Source organism: Pelmatolapia mariae, linkage group LG16_19, assembly GCF_036321145.2.
Source record: "Pelmatolapia mariae isolate MD_Pm_ZW linkage group LG16_19, Pm_UMD_F_2, whole genome shotgun sequence".
In the NCBI taxonomy this organism is placed as follows: Eukaryota; Metazoa; Chordata; class Actinopteri; order Cichliformes; family Cichlidae; genus Pelmatolapia; species Pelmatolapia mariae.
In genome coordinates, this window is record NC_086241.1 from 28,971,113 (window position 1) to 28,991,131 (window position 20,019).

Consider the following 20,019-nt stretch of genomic DNA (forward strand, 5'->3'; position numbering starts at 1 on the left):
GCCATGGATGCAGCATGTGACGACATCACAGCAGGGTCCTGCAGAGGATGGATTCGCCACTCCAGGAGATACTTTCCTCGCTGCATTGCGAGGGATAACATCTGTTGTGATGTAGATGAAAATATGTGGCCAGACAGACAGGAACGTCTGGATGTGCCAGAATGATTTACTGTACTGTTACATGTGCTGTTTATTGTTCACATTAGTGCACAGCTCTACCAAATGGGTGATTTTATGTTTACATGTATTCTACAGTGAACAAGTGACTGTAGCATATTTTTCTTTTGCACAATTCTGTAGGATTACAAACACTTCAACACAATGGAAATGTGAAACGTACGTATTCAGTGTCTCAGTTACTCCCAAGACTCCCATAACATCTACAGTGACTTCACTGCACATTTCAGATGGCTGTACAGGTAGGCCATAGTGCTGTCGTCAGCATTTTCAGGTGTCACCAATTGTTTTTGCAATGGGAAACACTGAAATTATAAACTGTCATAGTGGAAACATGACAATGCCATTTGACTATCTTGTTCATACAGATGGTGTCAAGACTTTTCATTTTGATGGCACTGGCAGTTTCATTGACATGGCTTTTGCGGTATGGATAATCAATTCTGTGCATGTGACGTGCTTTTGCAGGCTATCCACTAGGTTTTGCAGTTTGCACTAATTGTTTTGGGAAATGCACTAACTGCTGTGCAAATGTTGATGGTGTCCTGAGAAACGCACCAAAGCGACTGAGAAAAACTGTAAATAAGTGACTCTAAGGTATTTTTCTTTTGCACAATGTTGTAGAATTACAAACATCCTACACAGTAAAAATGTGAAACATACGTATTCAGTGTCTTGTACTCACTTACTTCCATAACTACAGGAATGTCTAACTTTACTGTAGATTTTACTGTACATGGCTGTGCAAAAAGTGTATAGTGCTGTGTTGAGCATTTTCAGGTAGTGTCACCGAGTTCTGACCTTTTTTTGCATTGGAAGACACTGAGAGAATACTGTACACTGTCATAATGAAAACATGACAAAGCCATTTGATTATCTTGTTCATCAAGATGGTGTCAAGACTTCTCATTTTGATGACACTGGAAATTTCATTGACATGAATACTTGCTTTTGAGGAATGGATTATCGATTTTGAGCAAGTGACCTGCTTTTGCAGGTTATCCACTAGGCTTTGCAGTTTGCACCAATTGTTTTGGGAAATACACTAACTGCTGTGCAAATGTTAATAGTGATGTGAGAAAAGCACCAAAGCGACTGACAAAAACTGTAAAAACTGGGTCCCAAGAAAAAGATATTGGTGAAATATGACTTTAATCCAATTTGGGGTACTTCTTTGTCTTCGTGTGTTTTCTTATTTACAACTAATATTAATATTAGGGGGCCAGGAGTGACAAAATGAATTAAATACACCATTAAATAATTAAATGTGTCAGTTATTTAAAATTGGAATTAGTGAACTAAATAAAGATTTAAATAATTAATTAAATGCCCATTCATTTCAGTTCAAACATTTAATAAATTATTTATTTAAAATTTTATTTGATTAATGACATTAAACCCAGGGGGTTAACACTGTTCCAGTCAAAACCATTGCTTTGGCCTGGTGTACACCAATTTCATTTACTGAGGTTATATCTATTGTGTCTTTATTTCCTGATGTTTTTATGTGTCATACTTGTTTCAGTCACCAATTCTGAATTATAACTAACATTAAAAACATGTTTAAGGAGGAGAGAGAGCAAATAAATCTGATTAACATCTGATCTTTGTGTTTTTTGTTCAATAATCAGCATGACCTGTGTATACATACACAACCTTTATTAAAAGAGATAACATGACGTGTTTCCATCATGTAGTAACTGTTAGGTTTAAATGTACCAGGACAGTTAGACACTATGAAACACATACAGACTTCAAAATGTTCAATTAATATTGTTATTGTGAATATTAATCAAGATTAAAGTTACAGTGTGCAAAATCTCAACACTAGATGTCAGTACATAGCAGACTGCATTCAACAGAGTTCTGTTTTCGTACCCCTCCCAGTTCAAATACACAATCCCAACTAAGGTGGCTTCCATTCATCTGTAGTGAGTGTGTGCTGTCAGTCCGCTGTTTAGCTCAGCAGTAGCAATATGTATCGACATCTATGGAGGAAAATGCAAAACTTTGTGGCTGAGTCCAATATGAGTCGATGAGTCACTGAAGCTCATTTCTGTCTGACAATGATATTGCGGTGTTGTTCAAGATATCCTGAACTTTTCTGTCAATAAGCGCTGCCCTTGTTAGTGACACTTTGAAGTGGAGCTAACTTTGTTAAATTCAGACTCTTAGCGAATAAACTCTCATACAATGTGAGAATGTAATCAAATTGTTTATCAGAGGGAAAATGTGATTTTTAGGACACTTGAGTCTAACATTAGCTAATATAGTATTAGCTTATTGCTGCTGTGTTTTAGCCAGCTCATTGTTAGCTGTCTGTAGGTAGTAGGGTCGCATGTTTAATCTGCTAACAATAAGTAATTGTGATGAAATCAGGAAAAAATGAACATGTTTCTGCACATTTTCGTGTGTTAGAGCTCTGACTTCAGTTCAGTAGATTCAGCTGAGGAGAAAGAGGATGACATTTTATCCAGTTATCGCCTTCCCTCGCATTTTCGCTTCTTTAGTGAAGTCAACCAGATGATAAAACATGGGTATGAACCTTCCTATCTTTTTTTTTTTTTTTTTTACCTTTAATTGTTTATTTTATTTTTACTTGTTGTATGCGGGACAGACTTTACTGGAGGAAAGAAAGGGGAGAAAGAAAGAGGGAAAGAAAAACAGCTGGGAAGAAGGACGGGGAAAAAGGGCAAAAAAACAAAAACCAACAGAATAAGCAGACAAAAAAAAATACATATTGACCACCTGGATCACCTGTTGAGAAAGAAAAAAGAAAACAAGCAGAAGAAAACAAGAGTAATAGAATAAACAGCATCACAATGATATATGGGAATATGGCAGTAAATATTAAATGTTAAACATTGTTGTGTAAGATTGACAGCGCACAGTGTGCTTTGAGGTAGGAGCCAAAAAGGGTGTAGTTTGTGTGTGTGATCACCCGTGTGTACACCTGTGGACATGGACGCGCTTGATTTTTTTTAAAAGGTTCCTTCATGTAATGATCTGCTAGAGGGTGTGGGGGGCCACTGCCCCGTCCTCCAGGGCATGAAGCAGGTGCGGAGGAGATCAAAACTCCAGACATCCAGAGGCCCCCAGAACACAAGAGACCAAGGAAGACCAACAGAGGGGCAGCCGCGCCACTGTCCCAGAAAGAGCTGAGGAGAGTCCCAGATGAGGGGTCACTCAGCAGCCGCGGAGCAGAGGCCAGGGGGGGTTGCAGTGACGTGCCTGTGGGCTCCGCCGGCAGCCGGCTGCGCCAGAGTGACCGAGCCCCGGGCCGAGAGGCCGAGGGCACCCCACCTCCGAAGTGGCCCGAGCGAGCCCCAGGCTCCAGGCCCCGATAAGCAGCCGCCAAGGAGTGAGCCGGTGTGTACCTGGACGCCCACCCCCGGACACAAAGAACCACCAACGCACCGATGTCTGGGGGCGTCCGCCACCGGCAGGGGAAGTGGTGGGGGGGAGATAGGCCTCCAAACCTTGGAGGACCTGAGATGTCCCCAGAGAGGTGGCGTCTGATACCCAACCTGACATATAGACACAGACATACAGGCACACACAGATACAAACATCCACTCCCACCCTCATGCTCTCAATTGCAATTACTCCACACTCAACCAACGTGGAGACAGACATAAAGAGACACTGTACACACAATCACACTCCCCAAGCGTACTCTAAGAACCGGGTCTAGGTACCCTTGCCCCTGGAGGGGGAAACTGCACCCAGACCCAGGTGGTGTTACCCTTTTCCCTGCGGTGGAGAGAAGCAGACCGCCCCGACTCCGCAGCAGCAGGGAGGCCCCACATTTCAGACCCCAGTCGGACGGCCAACTCCTCCTCCTAGCCCCCCCGCTCCAGCAGGCCGCAGAGACCGGGGGTGTGAGAAGACTCCAAACCTCCCTCCGCCCGCTCATATGTAGTGTTGATGTATGTGTGTTCTAAGGTGCATTTAAAGCCCAGGAGGGCATGGAGCTACCTGCCAGAGCAGCAGGTAGGCGCATAGCCCCTCCTGCTAGCCCTCAATGTCTACGTGTATTTAAAATTGAGAGGTGGGCAACGACGCCAGGGGTGAGGTTGTACACCCTGATGGTAATTTGGATTCCGTGTAGCGTGCCCACCCCCAAGATCCTATATGTATGTGTAATGAGAGTGTGAGTAATGTGAATGTCTAAGTCATGGGATAAAATTGAGGCACAGGCAGCCAGAAGGGGACAGAGGAGGGGGATGCCTCCTCTGCACCCTGGTGACACACCCCTACCCCAAGGCCCTGCATGTGTGGGTGATTGTGGTGGAGCGGGAAGAGGGAGGCAGCTGGAGATGGGGAGGGAAGGAAGGGAGGGGCAAGTGACCCCTCATTTGTTCTGACACAAGCTGTTGGGGAATTATATAATATTTTTAACCAGTTGATGAAAGAAGATCCAAAACCAAATTTGTGTAAAGTTGCAAATAGAAATTTTCAGTTAACTCTGTCAAACGCTTTTTCTGCATCTAAAGAAAATATAGTAGTTTCAAGGTTTTTACTGTATGAGTAGTCTATCAAATTAAGTAATCTACGTGTATTTGTTGATGAGTGCCTACCTTTTATGAAACCAGTTTGGTCAGGATGAATTAAGAGGGGGATTATTTTCTCTAGTCTCTTCGAGAGAGCTTTGCAGATTATTTTGAGGTCTACATTTATAAGGGATATTGGACGATAGCTTGAGGGATATACAGGGTCTTTGCCTGGTTTTAGCAGGAGATTAATGTTTGCAGAATTCATATTTGATGGAAGTCTGCCTTCCTATCTTGAGTCTGTAGGTGCAGACACAAATTAAAATTTCGCTAGGCTAAATTATTACTATTTTATTATTTTAAATTTCACTAACTTTCAGGGATTTCTCACTTGAACAAACATGTTTTATAGCTCATAAGATATTTTTTTCAATCTAATTTGCAGGGAATTATTTCTATGTTGTTGGAAACGGCATACAAATACTGAACTGATACAGTTTTTAACCAAACACGTACATTTGGACAGTTGTGGATCCAATGTACCAAGCAAACTACCCACTAGCCAGTAAGCATTCATCTAGCTGCTCTAATCTGTCTCTCTTAATTCCAACCTGAGCCAACAGAATTATTTAGAGAATGAATTGGTGGGTTTAAATACTTGGATAACACGCGGACCAAATAGACCTTTTATTTTTAATTCTTGTACTGAAAATCTTGGAGATCTGGTTTTTAATGGCATTTAACTTTAGTCAGAGACGTACAGCATAATATTACTCAGTGATATACGATTTAAGACAGAACACACATAATACCTTAAAGGAGTGGGAGGTGAGGCCATTCAAGTTCTCTTGGTGAATGACTGTAAAAATCTGTACAGCATATTTTACATTGATATTTCTCTTCCTGCATTGTAAAGCATGGTAATTTTAGTGTTCAATAAACTTTCAGTCCAATGACCGGCTACGTGAGTTTTATTAATAAACTGAGTGACAGATAGCAGTTGGGTTCATCAGAGTTCAAATCTGTCACATTTTACAGTAGAATATCCAGGCGATAGATGGGTCATTTCATATGAAAACCAACCAGCTGCACCAGTTTAATGTTTCTGATGGAGAGGAACAGAAACAACCATTAGTTTGATCTGTTCTCTGATTATTCTGTGGAAAAAAAAACCTTTTGGGTGCAACTTTTAAAGGATTTCATCACCATGTGAGATCAGCCAGAACAAGTTATACCAAATAAGAGGTTTGTTTTTTTAAACTTAGTGTTTGATATTCCCACTATAGCCTTAATTCCTTCTCTGTCAAAAATAATTTTCCAGTAATCTACAATCCTGTTTAATTCTGTGGCCAGGTGGAGACACTGGTTGATTTTACATATCAGTTTCAGTTCCAAACTTTTAGGAGCATTAAACTTTCTGTTGTTTGATTTAATATAATGAATAAATGTAATTTTATTAAGCATGACAGACACAGACGTCTTCAGGGATACAGACAATTTTTATTCTGAGAAGACAAAAGTCTTGATTTGTCTTACAAAGCAGCCCTTTTCCTAAAAAATAAAATAAATATAACAAAGATCATTTTAGTAACGCAAAGTGTCTCACTGAAAGGATCGGCTGTTTTCTCAACAGCCTCATCACTGCATAAAATTAACTGGAAACACAGAAGCATCACATTTCTGCGTGTTTCACCAACACTGACGCGGGATCTGATTTTTTTCTTCCCCCCTCAACTTAGTGCAAGTTCAGTCATCACATTGAACAGTAATTACAAAAAAGCAAAAGCAAAGCACAAACTCTTACAGTTCAGTCAGTTTTAGCTGAAATTCACTTTTAACATGATCAAAGTGAACTGAGGTCAGGTCTGCACAGGACTAACACCAACGACACAGACTCTACAGTGCATGACTCGAAACACTTACATCATATAAATCATGTTCCCGGACACATTACTGTCAAAGTTATCAATTAAAACATTTCTTACACAACACAGACACACATGCATGACCGACCTGGTGGCAAACGTCATTTGTGGGCTTCAGATAATAATAAAACCTCTCCTGGCATCAGCTTTCAAACAGAGACACCCCCTCACATTAAGGCCAGTTCGTTTAGTGCAAACACAGAAATGCAAAGTCAGTCTTAAAATGAATGTAATGAGCTCCATTAGTCGGGGAAATGAGCCAGATTATTAACATCAATCACTAAACCAAGTTGTTTAATGTTAGATTATATTTTCTTTAAGTGGTGAATTTTTTCTTTTTTATTTTGTACCCACGCTACTAACTTAAATTTATGTGCAAGTCACACAGTTTCTTTGCAATTTTAATTTTGCATCTCATTTCAAAACATTTTCAGGGCTTTCATGGTCACTTTGCCACTATTGGAGACATTTAGCATGCTCATGTGCTTATTTTGCATCTCTGTGTGGTGATTTTATATGTTTTTGTTTTCTATGGAAGGTCATTTTTGTGCGTCTTTATTGTTCTTGTCTCCTCACTGAACTGGTAGAATTGTGTCTCAACATCCTTTTTAAGGTAATCGAAAATTTGCTAATAATAAGTTTGTTGATAATTTTATGTCTTTGTTTGCTTTTGCATAAATAAGAGCAAAACATTGCAGATTCATTGGAAAAAAAGGAGCGTATCATTATTTCAGACATTCATTCACTCTCCACCACAAAAAACAAACAAACAGAAACTCGCACTTTTATCCTAAAGCATTGCCATTGTGGCTTCAGAGGCTGTTCTCAATTGGCTCATGCAAAAGAGTTTAAATGAACCACAAATGTAGGAGCCCTTCTCACTCTGGGCCATAAACTGAAAACAATCGCTAATCCAACAAATGTATGAACTGCTGAGAGAAAGAGTGCCCGTCATTACAGAAACAAAGAGCCAAACATTATAATCTGTATTTAAACAGTAAAAGTGTTTCCATAACAGGCTTTATGATATTAAGCACCACTGGATTCCTGCCAGTTCCATCTTAGTTTAGCTCATTGCATCACCACCTAAGCCGGGAACTGTAAACAGGCCATTTGGCTTGTAATTTTTGGCCAATAATTAACAGAAATAAGCAGTCACGTAATTTTAAGACCAATGGAACGAGGACAAATCCAGTCTTGGTTTTGAACTCAGAAGGAAATTTGAGAGCTTTGTGCTTTTGAAATGTCAGTGGACTCATTTGCGGAAACGTTGCTGGGTTTTGGCCCTGCTGAGGACACACAATGAAATGAAACCTGTGGGAAACATTTTTTTTAGATATTACTTCTCAGTAAAGACCTTCCACCATTTAATCTCCAACCTCTCTATTAGCTCTAAATGGCTGCAGCAGCAGCAGGCTTGACAATCTGAGTTAAGATGTTAATCTGAGTTGACTGACTATCAAAAACAAACAAAAAAAAAAAACAGATAATTCATTTGCCTTTTACAACAAATAAATTCCTATACATTTGTGAGTTTGGAAAATAATTCTAGTAAAGTGAATGTATAGCATCGTCATCAGCAAAACTTCTACTTGCAAAAAGCAAAGGCCTTGACTGCAAACGCTTGAGCTCGTCATGTAGAGAGCAACAATCATCAACATTATCAATCTGTACTCCAACAAAGATCCATACCTACATCTGAACAGCTACATATCTTAAATAAGGATAAAATGACTCTTAGAAGAAAATGAGGTAATGAATTTAAGCTCAAGTGACCTGTCAGGAGGTGGCAGGGGAAGTCCTTCCACCATATTCCTGTCCGGTCTCATATTTATATTTACAGAAAGAGTTTTCAGCATAAAAGATCCTGTAAGCTTAAAAAAAACTTTGAACAGTTACCTTCTGCTGCCACCAGAGGTCAGCAAACTGCACAGAGCCTCATGTTGTTTCAGTTAAGAGGAAGAAGTTTGCAGGTAGTTTGCACCATTGTGGTATTGTCGATCGACAGTCAGTTTGTCACAATCTTGAAATTAGTTTGAAGAGATCAGCTAAAAAATACAGACGTCCCGCTTCCATCACTACACTGTAAGAAAATCTGTAAGAATCTGACGAAGTACGATGATCCCAAAGCTGAAGTAAAGTTGTGAAATTTAGGCAGAAACCAGAGTGAATCTATCAGGCTTCCACTGCTCACAGTAAAAAAGAACAAAAAATTGAAAATAAACAAGTGTCCAGAACTAAAATGTGTTTTTTAGGGAGTAATGATGCTGCAGATACTCTACATGCTGAAGTGAATTAACCATTTTCATGCACTTAAGTAACCAAATCACTGCAAGCAACCTGGTTCCAGCAGAAATCAGATAACATATTAAACATATATACAGTAACCTGGTTACTTAAACATTCAATGACGTCCTTAAAAATATCTGTGAATACAATTTAAAGTGTACACAAAACAATATACACTCTTACAACTTTGGATATGTCAGCTCACCATCTGAAAAGCTAGCTGTAGTAACAACTGGTCAATTACTATAAAAGGGCTGACAAATTTTATTTCAAATCACATAAATGATTCATTATAAAATAACTTACTAACTAATCCTTAATCCTAAAATAATCTTAAATCACTGTTCATTAATCAATTAGTATATAAAACATACTGATCAAATGTCTCGTTTTGCACTAAACCCTGTGTGTGACAACATGACAAATAAGCAGATCTTTGAATACAAGATGCTAAAATCTGCAAATATTTGGCATTTTATTCACTATTTTTACATACAAAAACTTATTTCTATCATGCTAGACTTTTGTTTTGAAGAGTTTGTTGTTGTTAATAATAATAATAATAATAATAATAATAATAACAACAATAACAATAGGTGCATTGTAAGTACATATATGTATCATGGTCTTGATAATAAAAAAAAGTGGTATTAGTGCATTCTGAGTATATGTAATGTGAGTAATCCCTGCCCCACTGAAAAGGAAAAATTACACTGCTTATTTTTCATGTTCCATTGCTCTGCCATAAAAATGGTCCCTGTCGATCCAACTTGTTCTTTTTGCCAATAAGTCGTCCACAAATAACAGTATTAGCTGCCACATAGCTGCTTTCCATGTTGATAACTGACAGAGTTTTGGCTGTGTGTGTCAGTCAGATAAATCTTGTTCAAATGAAAGCTGGCTATAACCTGATTACTTAAGTGCATGTAAACCCGGTGACGGACAACTGAATGGACCTTCAGCAAAAGGATACCTGACTGTGCTGAGAGATGCGTGAGGATGCAGTCACAGAACAAAAGGAGAAAATAGGCTGAGGAATGGCAAAGAAAGGAACGGAAGTGGGGAGGAAAGGAAGGAGGAGGTAATGAATAAAACAAAGAGGAAAAACATCTGCAGTCCAAGTCCTCAAGTGACTATGGTATAGAGGACTGCTCAGCTACCTTGGTGTGTTAGGTGTGTGTGTGTGTGTTTTATCAGCTGCAGTGGCAGAGCAGCAGTCCAGCCACTAGAGGAAGCAGGTTGAGCAGCAGGAGCCACAGAGTGGTGGCCAAACCTGGAGAACTGGAGCATGGATCTAAAATAAAGACAGAAAATAACATCTATCAAATCATGTTTGTTTTACATAACAGTATTATATTCTACACACATTGAGTATTTAATTATACACACATCTTAAGTTTTATCTTTCCCTTTCAGTGCTTTCCTCACCAATTTCTTTACTTTGTTCTCATTTATATCTTTTCCCATTTCTTTACTTGTTAAACAACTTCATTCAACCATCAGTTGAAATCAAAAAGGCAGACAGCTTCACCATGGGACGGGAAGAGAAGCATTTAAATCAGCTGGTCCACTGACTGACCAATTGGGTTGCTCCTGGAGGTGTTGATGGGTGGGAGATGGTAGGGTAGGGGGCAGTCATCACAGAAGTCTGTGCAGGCGGGGCAGATGAGGACACCGTTGTAAACCCACTCGTTAACGCGTACGCTGATGCTCAGCAGCTGACCTTTACGGACACAGAGGAAGGAACGATCCTGAACGAACACCGTGAGGCCCTGAGCTGAGCACGACACCTGCAGCACAGAGAGTGTGAGACAGACCCAAAACACACAGCGACATGCACTTTCCTCTCATTTCTCTAAGTTTATTAGGGATTTTTTTCCCCTTTGTATAAAACCTTTTGAGTGCCCACCAAAGCAGTTTGGGACAAAAATATGTGGGATTTAATTTATTTAACCCGAACTATTAATCTGTTTGTCATACATAAATAAAGGTGAAATCTACAGATTTCTATAAGGTAGCAGTCTCAACCTATAGATGTCACCTTCTCCACTGAGGACAGCTATGGAAAAAGCTGTAAAGGGGATCTTAAAAATTCACAGAAACATAAATAAGTATATGTACATGTCAGCACCTTGTAGCATCCGGAGCCCCAGTCAGGGTACGTCATCTTCCGAGTGCACTGCTCCATCACAAAGGCTGATTTCTGGTACAGACACACAGAGTCTGGTCCATACTGCTCTGCTCCATAATTCCTCCACCAGTCTGAACAAACAGACAACACCACAGATAGAAAGCTCACATATTTCATAGAAACAGCATCAACAACAGCAGATAAAAACAGATTTTATACAAGAATTCCTCCAAATGTCTTTACTCAGCGGTCCCCAACCCCCGGGCCGGTCCTGGTCTGTAAGTCGTTTAGTACTGGAGCACGAGACTTGAGGCTCAGGTGTGAAATTTATGGTTTTCAGGGTTTTTATCGTTAATTCGGTTTCCCTGGGTCATTTTCCATGTTATAGTTGTGCATCTTATTTTGAAAGAAATATTTACGCATTACCATAGCGACCAGAGAGCATTAAGTGGCAGAGAGGAGGATGTTACTCTCCATGTTGTTGGCGCATTTCAGGAGGACGCTGCTAACAAAGTAACACAATTACACAGTGAATTTGCGTTTATTATTATATTTACAAAATACCAGAGTTTTTGTGTTGGTCGTATCATTTTATTTTGTTGTAATTATCCGCAACACCTTAAAGGCCGGTCTGTGAAAATATTTTCTGACATTAAACCGGTCCGTGAAGCAAAAAAGGGTGGGGATCGCTGTCTTTACTGATGAGCTCTCAGTCACACCTGTGACAGAATAAGTTCCACGTTCCTGACAATGAAACTGAACAGACATGTGTTCTTATGGATTTATGCTAAACGGTGATGAGCTACTTCTCTGTCAAGCTCTTTTTTGTTTTAACAAATTATTAAAAAATTATTAAAAATTATAATAAAAATAAAATTACTTAAAAATGAGCACCATGCAGAGTCTGTCTAATCTGGCCACTGAAAACAGTGGTCAAAGTTCAAAGTTGAACTTCGGTTTTATGCTTTGTGTAAATTCTATGTCTTTATTATTTGAATTTTAAAAACTCAAAATCTAAATAAATGAGGTCTTTCTCTTTTTTGGGGCCTGATTTGCAGCAGGTGTTATTTTGTCATTTAAATGAAGACTTGTGATGTGTTTTTGTTTTATTTTTTAATCATCATTAGGAAACTATTCTCACCTCCCTCCCTGTACTACAGCTGTTCACAGAGTTTGATTTAAAACAGCACTAGACTAAAGGCAGCAGTAGAAACAGCAGTATAAGCAGTACCTGGCTGGTTCTCAGACACTCTGCAGTAGGAGTTTCTCTGGTATTCTCCACTGAGGTGCCAGCTGAACTCCTGACTAAAGGGACAGTAGTCAGCGATCTCCACAGCACCCCCAAAGAACGACAGCTGATCAGCAGCCACGTCAGGGATCCGCTCGAAATACTGACACAGCACATATAGTTACCCACAGCACACTCACTGACCACAGCAGATCTTACTCTAACATGCACATACAGCACTGTGCGGTAGCTATAAATAACCTTGTCAGGCATTTTCTATAAAAAAATAACACATCCACTAGTTTCAGCAGAACACTCACAAACATATAAATATTGGTAGTGGTGGGGGGCTTGCATACCTGGTACTTAAGTGGCAGTTCTTGTGGGTATTTTTGCAAGTTGCACACAGCCACAGCCAACTGATCCTGTCTGCAGGTGAGCTGCAGAGGAGAGGCACGCACTGTGTCACAGTACGGAGTCACAGCATGTCTTCTGCAACAACAAGTACATGATAAATGCTGCTGGTTAGATATGGCATTACTGTGGGTACCTGGTACAGTACAGAATTTATCTGTAACATATAAATATGCCACTCTTTCAGTGTGTTAAAATTGGTCATTTTTTCAACCACTGGTGCCAGCTTCAAACTAAAAGCATGATCTTTGTGATCATGAGGGAAAAAAAACAGCAAAAAAAAAAAAAAACTTCAACTTTGTTTGACACTGTGTTTCTGTGACCTCTGTCTCTGCTTGTCCATCCAGAATTTGCAACTCTTCATGACAAAGTCACAGCCGAGACCCCGGCCCCAGTCCAGCCTCTGAGCCAGGCTGTAGTTGGCGCGGTACCAGCCGCTGTCCTCCATGATGGCCAGCGTCAGCCGAGAAAACACTCGGTTCTGAGTGTGGGAGCCCGTCATTGCCTCATTCTGGGATGAATGAAAAAAAAAATGGATGAACACAATTGAGAAGCCCAAACTGCTTTCTACCAAAAAGCCACAAGAAAACGTGTGCTGACCTCTAAGAGTCTCTTTTCCCAATGGTTTAGTTCGGTTCCTATCCCTCCTTGGTTCTCCAGCTCCATCCCCTCCAGGATGGGGCAATTAAAATGTCTCCTCGCCTCCTCCTGGAAACAGAAAGGAAGACGCATACTAATTAGTTATTACTTGACATCAACTATAACACCTAAACTGGCCTCCAATAACAATCTCATAGGTTCAATTTTGTCCACTCTTTCTAATCAGACCTTTATATTAAATTCCTTCAACACCTCCCGGTGCTGAATCGTATACAAATCTTTGTAAAACAATCGTTTTTATAAGCACAGTCAAAACTACAGCTAAGAGGTGCAAAATGACAGCATATCATCCTTTTCTAGACTCACATAAACAGAAGAAGAGTTACGAAACTAACCAGTTTTCTTAATATTGAAGCTTCTTACCACAACACGAGGAGTGACAAGGACATGTACTTGGTGTCGGACCATCACGCCTCCTCTGATGTCCCACAGTCTGGTGACTCTTCTGATAACGGCATCGCTCCACTGGTACAGACCCAGACTGATGCACAGGTTTAGGATTAGAAGTTAGAGCTTGAACACTAGAAATCATAGATGACCATTACATAAAGTGTAATCACCTCTCGTTGAATGCGGGCAGGCCGCTTGCGAAGCGAGGAGTTAGAGGTTTGCCCTCATCATCGTGGTAGAAGGCAAACAGACCGGCTGAAAACCCCTAGAGGACGTAAGGAGAAACTCCAGTCAGTGACAGATTTCACACATGCACAAATTACTCAACAAAGAGTCTATTTAGCACCCAATTACAGTATTAGTATTTATAGCAGCACATCTTCTAGGCAAAATCTTGCATTTTTTATTAATATGCTCACGTGAGGTAAAAATAAACCCACATCAATTTTCAGCTTTCAGTTCAGCTTTGGCAAACTGTTGTTGGTCAACAGTAAAGCATCTCCAAATGTATTCAAATGTTAAAAAATCTGCCTACGAAAATATGGTTCAAAAATGTCTTTTGAGCAATCTGTGTGAACCTAATGCTTCACGGGAAGCTCAACAGCAGTGACAAGTGGTACTGACCAGAGCGTGGATGATTTCATGTTTGACTGTGGAGAGCATCCCTTCAAACTCCTGAGGCTGAGAGGAGATCATAGCAGGGCACAGGTTGGCGTAGCCTGCTATAGGTCTAAAAGGAAAAACACCCCGACTAACATTAGTTTATACTGTGATATTCTGACAGTTTGATTTATTTCTGGAACCGAGATGACAGTTCATTGCTTATAAAGCAAAAAAATGAGACTTTATTTAAAGGCTGGATTGTATTTTTAGTTTCTTTATTTTTTTAAATTAACACTAAGTAAGGTTTTTATCCTCCCACCTATCCAGCTCCGCCTCCAGCTGGCAGTAAGCAGCATAGGCCACTATGTTCTCCTGCCCACAGCGTTCTGTGGTGACGCCGCTGACGTACAGCACAAAATCGGACCCTTCGACTCCAGGCCCATCTGGGGACCCTGTAGGGCCACATGACTTTCCAGACTCACTGCACACCTTGCATTGCTAGAAGAGAAACACGACATTGGAGTGAGCAGAGAGCACACTGGACCAGTGAGGACAGACAACAGTGTTCACATAACATAAAAACACTGTGGGTTAAAAGTTGGTCAGAATTTTTTAATATCATGGGGAAAATGGTCAACAGCACTGGCTGGTTATGTGTTACCTGTAGAATTCAACTACAGCAGTAATATTATATACATTTTGGGCAATGCATGCTTGGTCAATACTTTAATGTTAATTAGCAATGAATTAACACTTCATATGTTCCAAATGAAAACAGAAAACAGCTGCTAGCAAGGCTAGAGTCCTTGTCATGTGTGTGATCAGTAATCTATCTATGCACGCTCTGACCTGCAGGTGGTGCTGTGGTACAATGACGGGCCCACATCGTGTGACGTTTGCACAGGCGTCCTGGCAGTAGCGATGAGGGTCATCTCTTTTCCTCATGTACTGGTTGGTTGCACATTGTCTGAGATAACAGAAACAGTTAATGAAATATAACCACAGATGTGGTTCCCTGAAATCCAAGAGAAACAAACATTTAAACAACTTTCTGGCAATTAAATAGTATAACATAACATAAACACACAGCACTTGATTAATTTACTCATCTGGATTTTACTAAGGGGGTGCTTTGATTTATAGGAGTGCTTACACTGGAGCTGGAGCTAATTGACACCTGCTAGGCCTCAGTCAACTGGTCTTGGTGTGTTTGGTGACTCTTCTTCAAATCATCAGACAAATAACACGACTTAATCCATGAAACAGCCCAATTAAAGAGGTTTGTGCTACAGTTTTTGGTGAGTGACCCTGTAGTATTTATTGATCTGTCACTTACCACCAGTTGTCAGCTATCCGTGTTTGCCCATTGCACCCGCACAACTTGTGGATGCAGGTTTCTGACCAAGTGTTTGTTAGCTGACTGCTTAGCACTTTGCACTCTGATCCAAATTTGATCACAGAGCCAAAGAATCAACATGGCAAGCAACAAAATGCTAACGTTATGTCTTCAAACGGCAGAATCCCAAAACCACTAGGTGATGTCATTGTAGTTTCATTCTTTTTAAAAAAAAATAAAAATAAAAATACATATGCACACATACTTTGATATTAATGCTTTTACTTAAATAAAAGACCTTAAAACCTCTTATAGCAGTATGTGGAACATATTTAAAAATCTAAATTACTCTAGACTCTATTGTTTTAGACTTTCTTTTAGATTACTGAACTGAAAATTAGTGCACAGGTGTAGTTCAAATAGCGATGGCAGGGACTACATACCTGCTGAGCAGTACGGGCCCCACTCTGCGCCTGACACTGAAAGCCCTCTGCAGGTAAGCGATGGCCTGAGGAAAGAGCTTATCCTAGAGAGGGACACATGGAGTAACACACTTTCAATCTGTTACACCTCTGATCACAGCCAACAATACTGACAAAGCCCAATCCGACATCACCTCAACTACTGCTAATGTTTTTCACGAGTGCTGCACTTGAGCCTCACAGCTGAGAACCAAAACCAACAGCAGAAGCCACAGCTGAATGTTAAAACCACTGATGATGTCCTCACGTTGCAGTTCTTGTGGATACTGGACTTTGAATGTAAGATTTAACAGAAAACCGTATTTACTGCTTAAAATTAAAAATCGGGAAAACCACAACAAGTTGACTCTTAAGTTCCACTTTTATTTATACCAATTTCTCTGTGGTTGAGATGTGTTATTTTACAAGGTTATAGTTAGACTTTAACTATTACAAAACATTTATTGTATAAAGTGCTCAGGTGTGTCCTCACCTTCACAAGTCTCCTTTTGTCTGCAGTAAGTCTGTGGATGGAGAGCATACTTGTTACACACACAAACCTGGCATATGGATGCTAGAAAAATGGTGACAGTTGTTCTGTTTGGCTTTTTGTTTTGTTTTTTAATCCTTTGAGTTGCTGTAGCACTTACTGGTCAACGCTGCTGTCATAGATGATCTTTATTTTCAGCTGAAGGTCTTCTGGAGAGCTTCTCTTAGTCAAACGCTCAGGCTTCAAGTAAACATGGTGGACAATCTGAAACAGGATAGCAGAAAACGAGAATGAGAATTGCAATTTATAAGAGGAGAACTAAATCAACCAATACTACTAATAATATTTGATGTGTTGAGTTTTTTACAAAACTATTATTGGTATAGTATTGGAACATATGCCAACTATCAAGAGTAGAAATTGCAGTACAAAAATGTGTTTGTGATTACTGAGAAACTGAAATGCTCAAAACAGAGTTCAACTTCCTCTCAATCAGAAGCAAGTATTATATTTGATACTGGTGATCAGAGTCTTTAAGGATTCTGGAAATACCTTCAGAATAGGTAAAGTGCTCCACCTTACAAACGACGTCCAATAAGCTTTTCTGTTTATTTATTTAATGGCTAAAAACTGAAAGTCACAAACTCGCCTTTTAGTTAGTTATTAAAAAAGTAATCTGTCCATTTTACTGTGAATGAGTTTTGTGTACATTTAGTTAAAAATACCTGTCTTCTGTGAATACAATGTTTGGGATACAGAGTGCAGCTGTATTTTGAATTAATAAATTAAGAAATAATTAATCTAGCCAGATGTTATTTTGGCTGTTTAAAGGGGAACAGGCTGAAGCTGAACAGCTGAAACTGATTTATAGGCAGTGGCATGTGATCTGAAAGCTGCTTTCATAGTCTGAATGTGCATGACAGAAGCTGTACAGTGAACACAGTAAAAGCTTTGTATACCACAGTGGCATCACTGTTAGCCTGTAAGCTTGCTATCAAACTGCACATCAAGTCTTAGTGAGGAACCAACTGAACAACATGCTTGCGTTGTATTTATCACAAAAACACGTCCTTCACATCGTGCTGGGGATTGTCAACTATTCATTTTCCACGTGACGAGGCAATAAAGTCTTATTACACTATATAATATTTAATACCATCTTAAATAGCCGACGCAGCTAACGTGCTAGCTTAGCCTCTGCTGTTACAGCTCTAGCTTAGCTAAGCTGTGGCAGAGACAGCCGAGGCTCACCTCGTTGGGAGAAGGGACTCGGTGTTTGCAGGATCCGTGACAGCTCACTAGCACGGCCAGAAAGGAGAAGAAAAGGGCAGGGCTGAGGAGGAACCAGGACACGGACGGCTTGCCATCCCGGCTTAACCTCAGCTCCATCCTCCAACCTGCCCGACAAAAGGGGCTTGGCAGCCCGAAGTCAACAGAACCTTCGCCGGTGTCGGTCCGGTCCCTTCTACTTTCGTTTCGTTCATCGCTTGCACGGTGAATCAAAACATGTTAACATCCCGCAAAAAATAAATGAAAAACAAGCGAACAAATTCAAATAAGTTATATCCGAAGTGAAAAGAGCAGTAAAAGCAGTAACGCCGGCCGGTGAGGGGATAAATATACGCCTGACAGCTGCGGCGGTCCTGGTTTGTAGCTTATGTCAGCTGAGGGTGCACTCCGAAGATCGTCTGTTGTCAAGATGATTCACTCCCCCCAAATGAAGGAAGACAGCGCTCCAAAGATCATATTTTAGTAGGATGAGGTATATTCAACAGATATGGTACATCTTTTTCCTCTCTCAAAGGGGCAAAGGAAATAAATAACAACATTTTATCTTTTTTTAGTGCGGAGTTTAGAAAGCCATTTGCTTTAAAAGCTTGTATAATATTTTTTTATTATATACAATATTTTTCATAAGTTTAATTGTTTACAGCAGCGATACAGATTCACAAATCCATAAAAAGTTAGAATCCGTCTAAAAAATGTACTTGAGACATAAATTTACGGAGCCCCGCAAGGGACATGAAAGAAAAGAAATTAAGAAAAACTTTTGCCACGGTATTATTCTTGTGAATTGTGAAGACATCATGCTTAACCAAAATTTGCAGAAAATGGGTTAGGTTCATTATGGTTCCCTTCACTTCACAGTTAATGCCTGCCTCTTTTCTTAAGGCAGGTCTGTAAAGCTTTTCACTTTTTCCACCATGTGATGCTGTGTTCCCACGCTCTGTGGCACCAAAACATCAGACACATGAGGTAAATGTGATTACATCTGAATGCCCATCATGGCTTACAGTTAGACCATCTCTGATCGCTGTAGCTAATGAGAATCCACCCTGTGTCTGTTTGATTGTATTAGCTCTTGTTTCACTCTGTTAGGAAGGTGGAAAACTCCAGTGTTACATGGTAATGACTTAAAATTTTCATTTTAACGGAACATTTTAAGTCAAACTGTAGCACCAAAAACATGCATATTTGGTACGTTTTTTATGTTCAGTGATCGTTTCTTTCATTGTAATAGGTGTTTATTTCTCATGTGTTATGGTTATTGTATTTTTCAGGCTTTAATGGAAAAATTCTGTTTTGTTTAGCCGGCTTCAAAACCATCTCAGTGCCCAGCCCAACCCATAAAATGCTGCTGTAAAGTTTTTGTGGTTTTCAGCTTCCCTTTCATTTGTTTCTTCTGTGATGTTGGAGATTTGCATTTTCATTATGGTTAAAAAAGAAAAAATAAGAAAACATAAATCTACAGAAGCAACCACTACAAAAGGATTGCTTGGTAAGGATATGATGATTTACACACTGTATATTTTCAATATTTTCTGACAGTTTGTTGATCAATGTCTGTGTTATACCTTTAGTTTATCCCTAACAATGCTGTAACACTTACTCTCCCTTTCCTTTGTGAAAGCAATCTAACCTATTCAATCTTTGTCTCTTGTCTCCCACAACAAACAGAATCAACAGATTTTTATTCTTTTATAAACAAACTAGGATGAAATAGTGTATGAAGCGTTCATTCCTAAATTTGAACAAACATTTATTTAAAAAAAAAAAGGTTCAGAAATGATCAGAAAGTGGAAGAACTTACTTCTGAATCATCACATTTAATTTTTGTTTTTTAGCCAGTAGTAAAATGGATTTTGTCTTTACATTCACAGGTACACAACAACTTCTGCTGGCTAATGGGCATAATTTGTTCAGTGTAAACAAATGTAGGCTAAAACAGAAAATAGATAATCAATAATTATTTTTATTATATATGGTGCATTTCTTGTTGTGGAATATCTTTTGTCAGATAGAAACAAGCTAGAAACATTGTTACTTAGCTTTGTATCCACTATAAAAACTGGTTTTAAAAGTTTTAAAACTTTATTTTTTATAATGAACAACACTATATTGCTTTTTTAACATATAGGTTT

The 20,019-nt window shown here is 39.5% G+C and overlaps 1 protein-coding gene across 1 annotated transcript; it reads right to left on the reverse strand.

The window, feature by feature from the left end:
• Positions 1-6,170: 6,170 nt before the first annotated feature.
• Positions 6,171-18,260, reverse strand: lmln (leishmanolysin-like (metallopeptidase M8 family)). The gene is made up of 16 exons (XM_063498343.1): positions 17,849-18,260; positions 16,758-16,861; positions 16,601-16,631; positions 16,090-16,172; positions 15,160-15,277; positions 14,630-14,808; positions 14,332-14,437; positions 13,878-13,972; positions 13,681-13,798; positions 13,258-13,365; positions 12,981-13,168; positions 12,603-12,735; positions 12,247-12,406; positions 11,016-11,146; positions 10,464-10,674; positions 6,171-10,178 (listed from the first exon to the last, which is right to left on the reverse strand). The coding sequence occupies exons 1-16, from the start codon at positions 17,984-17,986 to the stop codon at positions 10,078-10,080; spliced, it is 2,004 nt and encodes a 667-aa protein (XP_063354413.1). The 5' UTR covers positions 17,987-18,260; the 3' UTR covers positions 6,171-10,077.
• Positions 18,261-20,019: the final 1,759 nt, after the last annotated feature.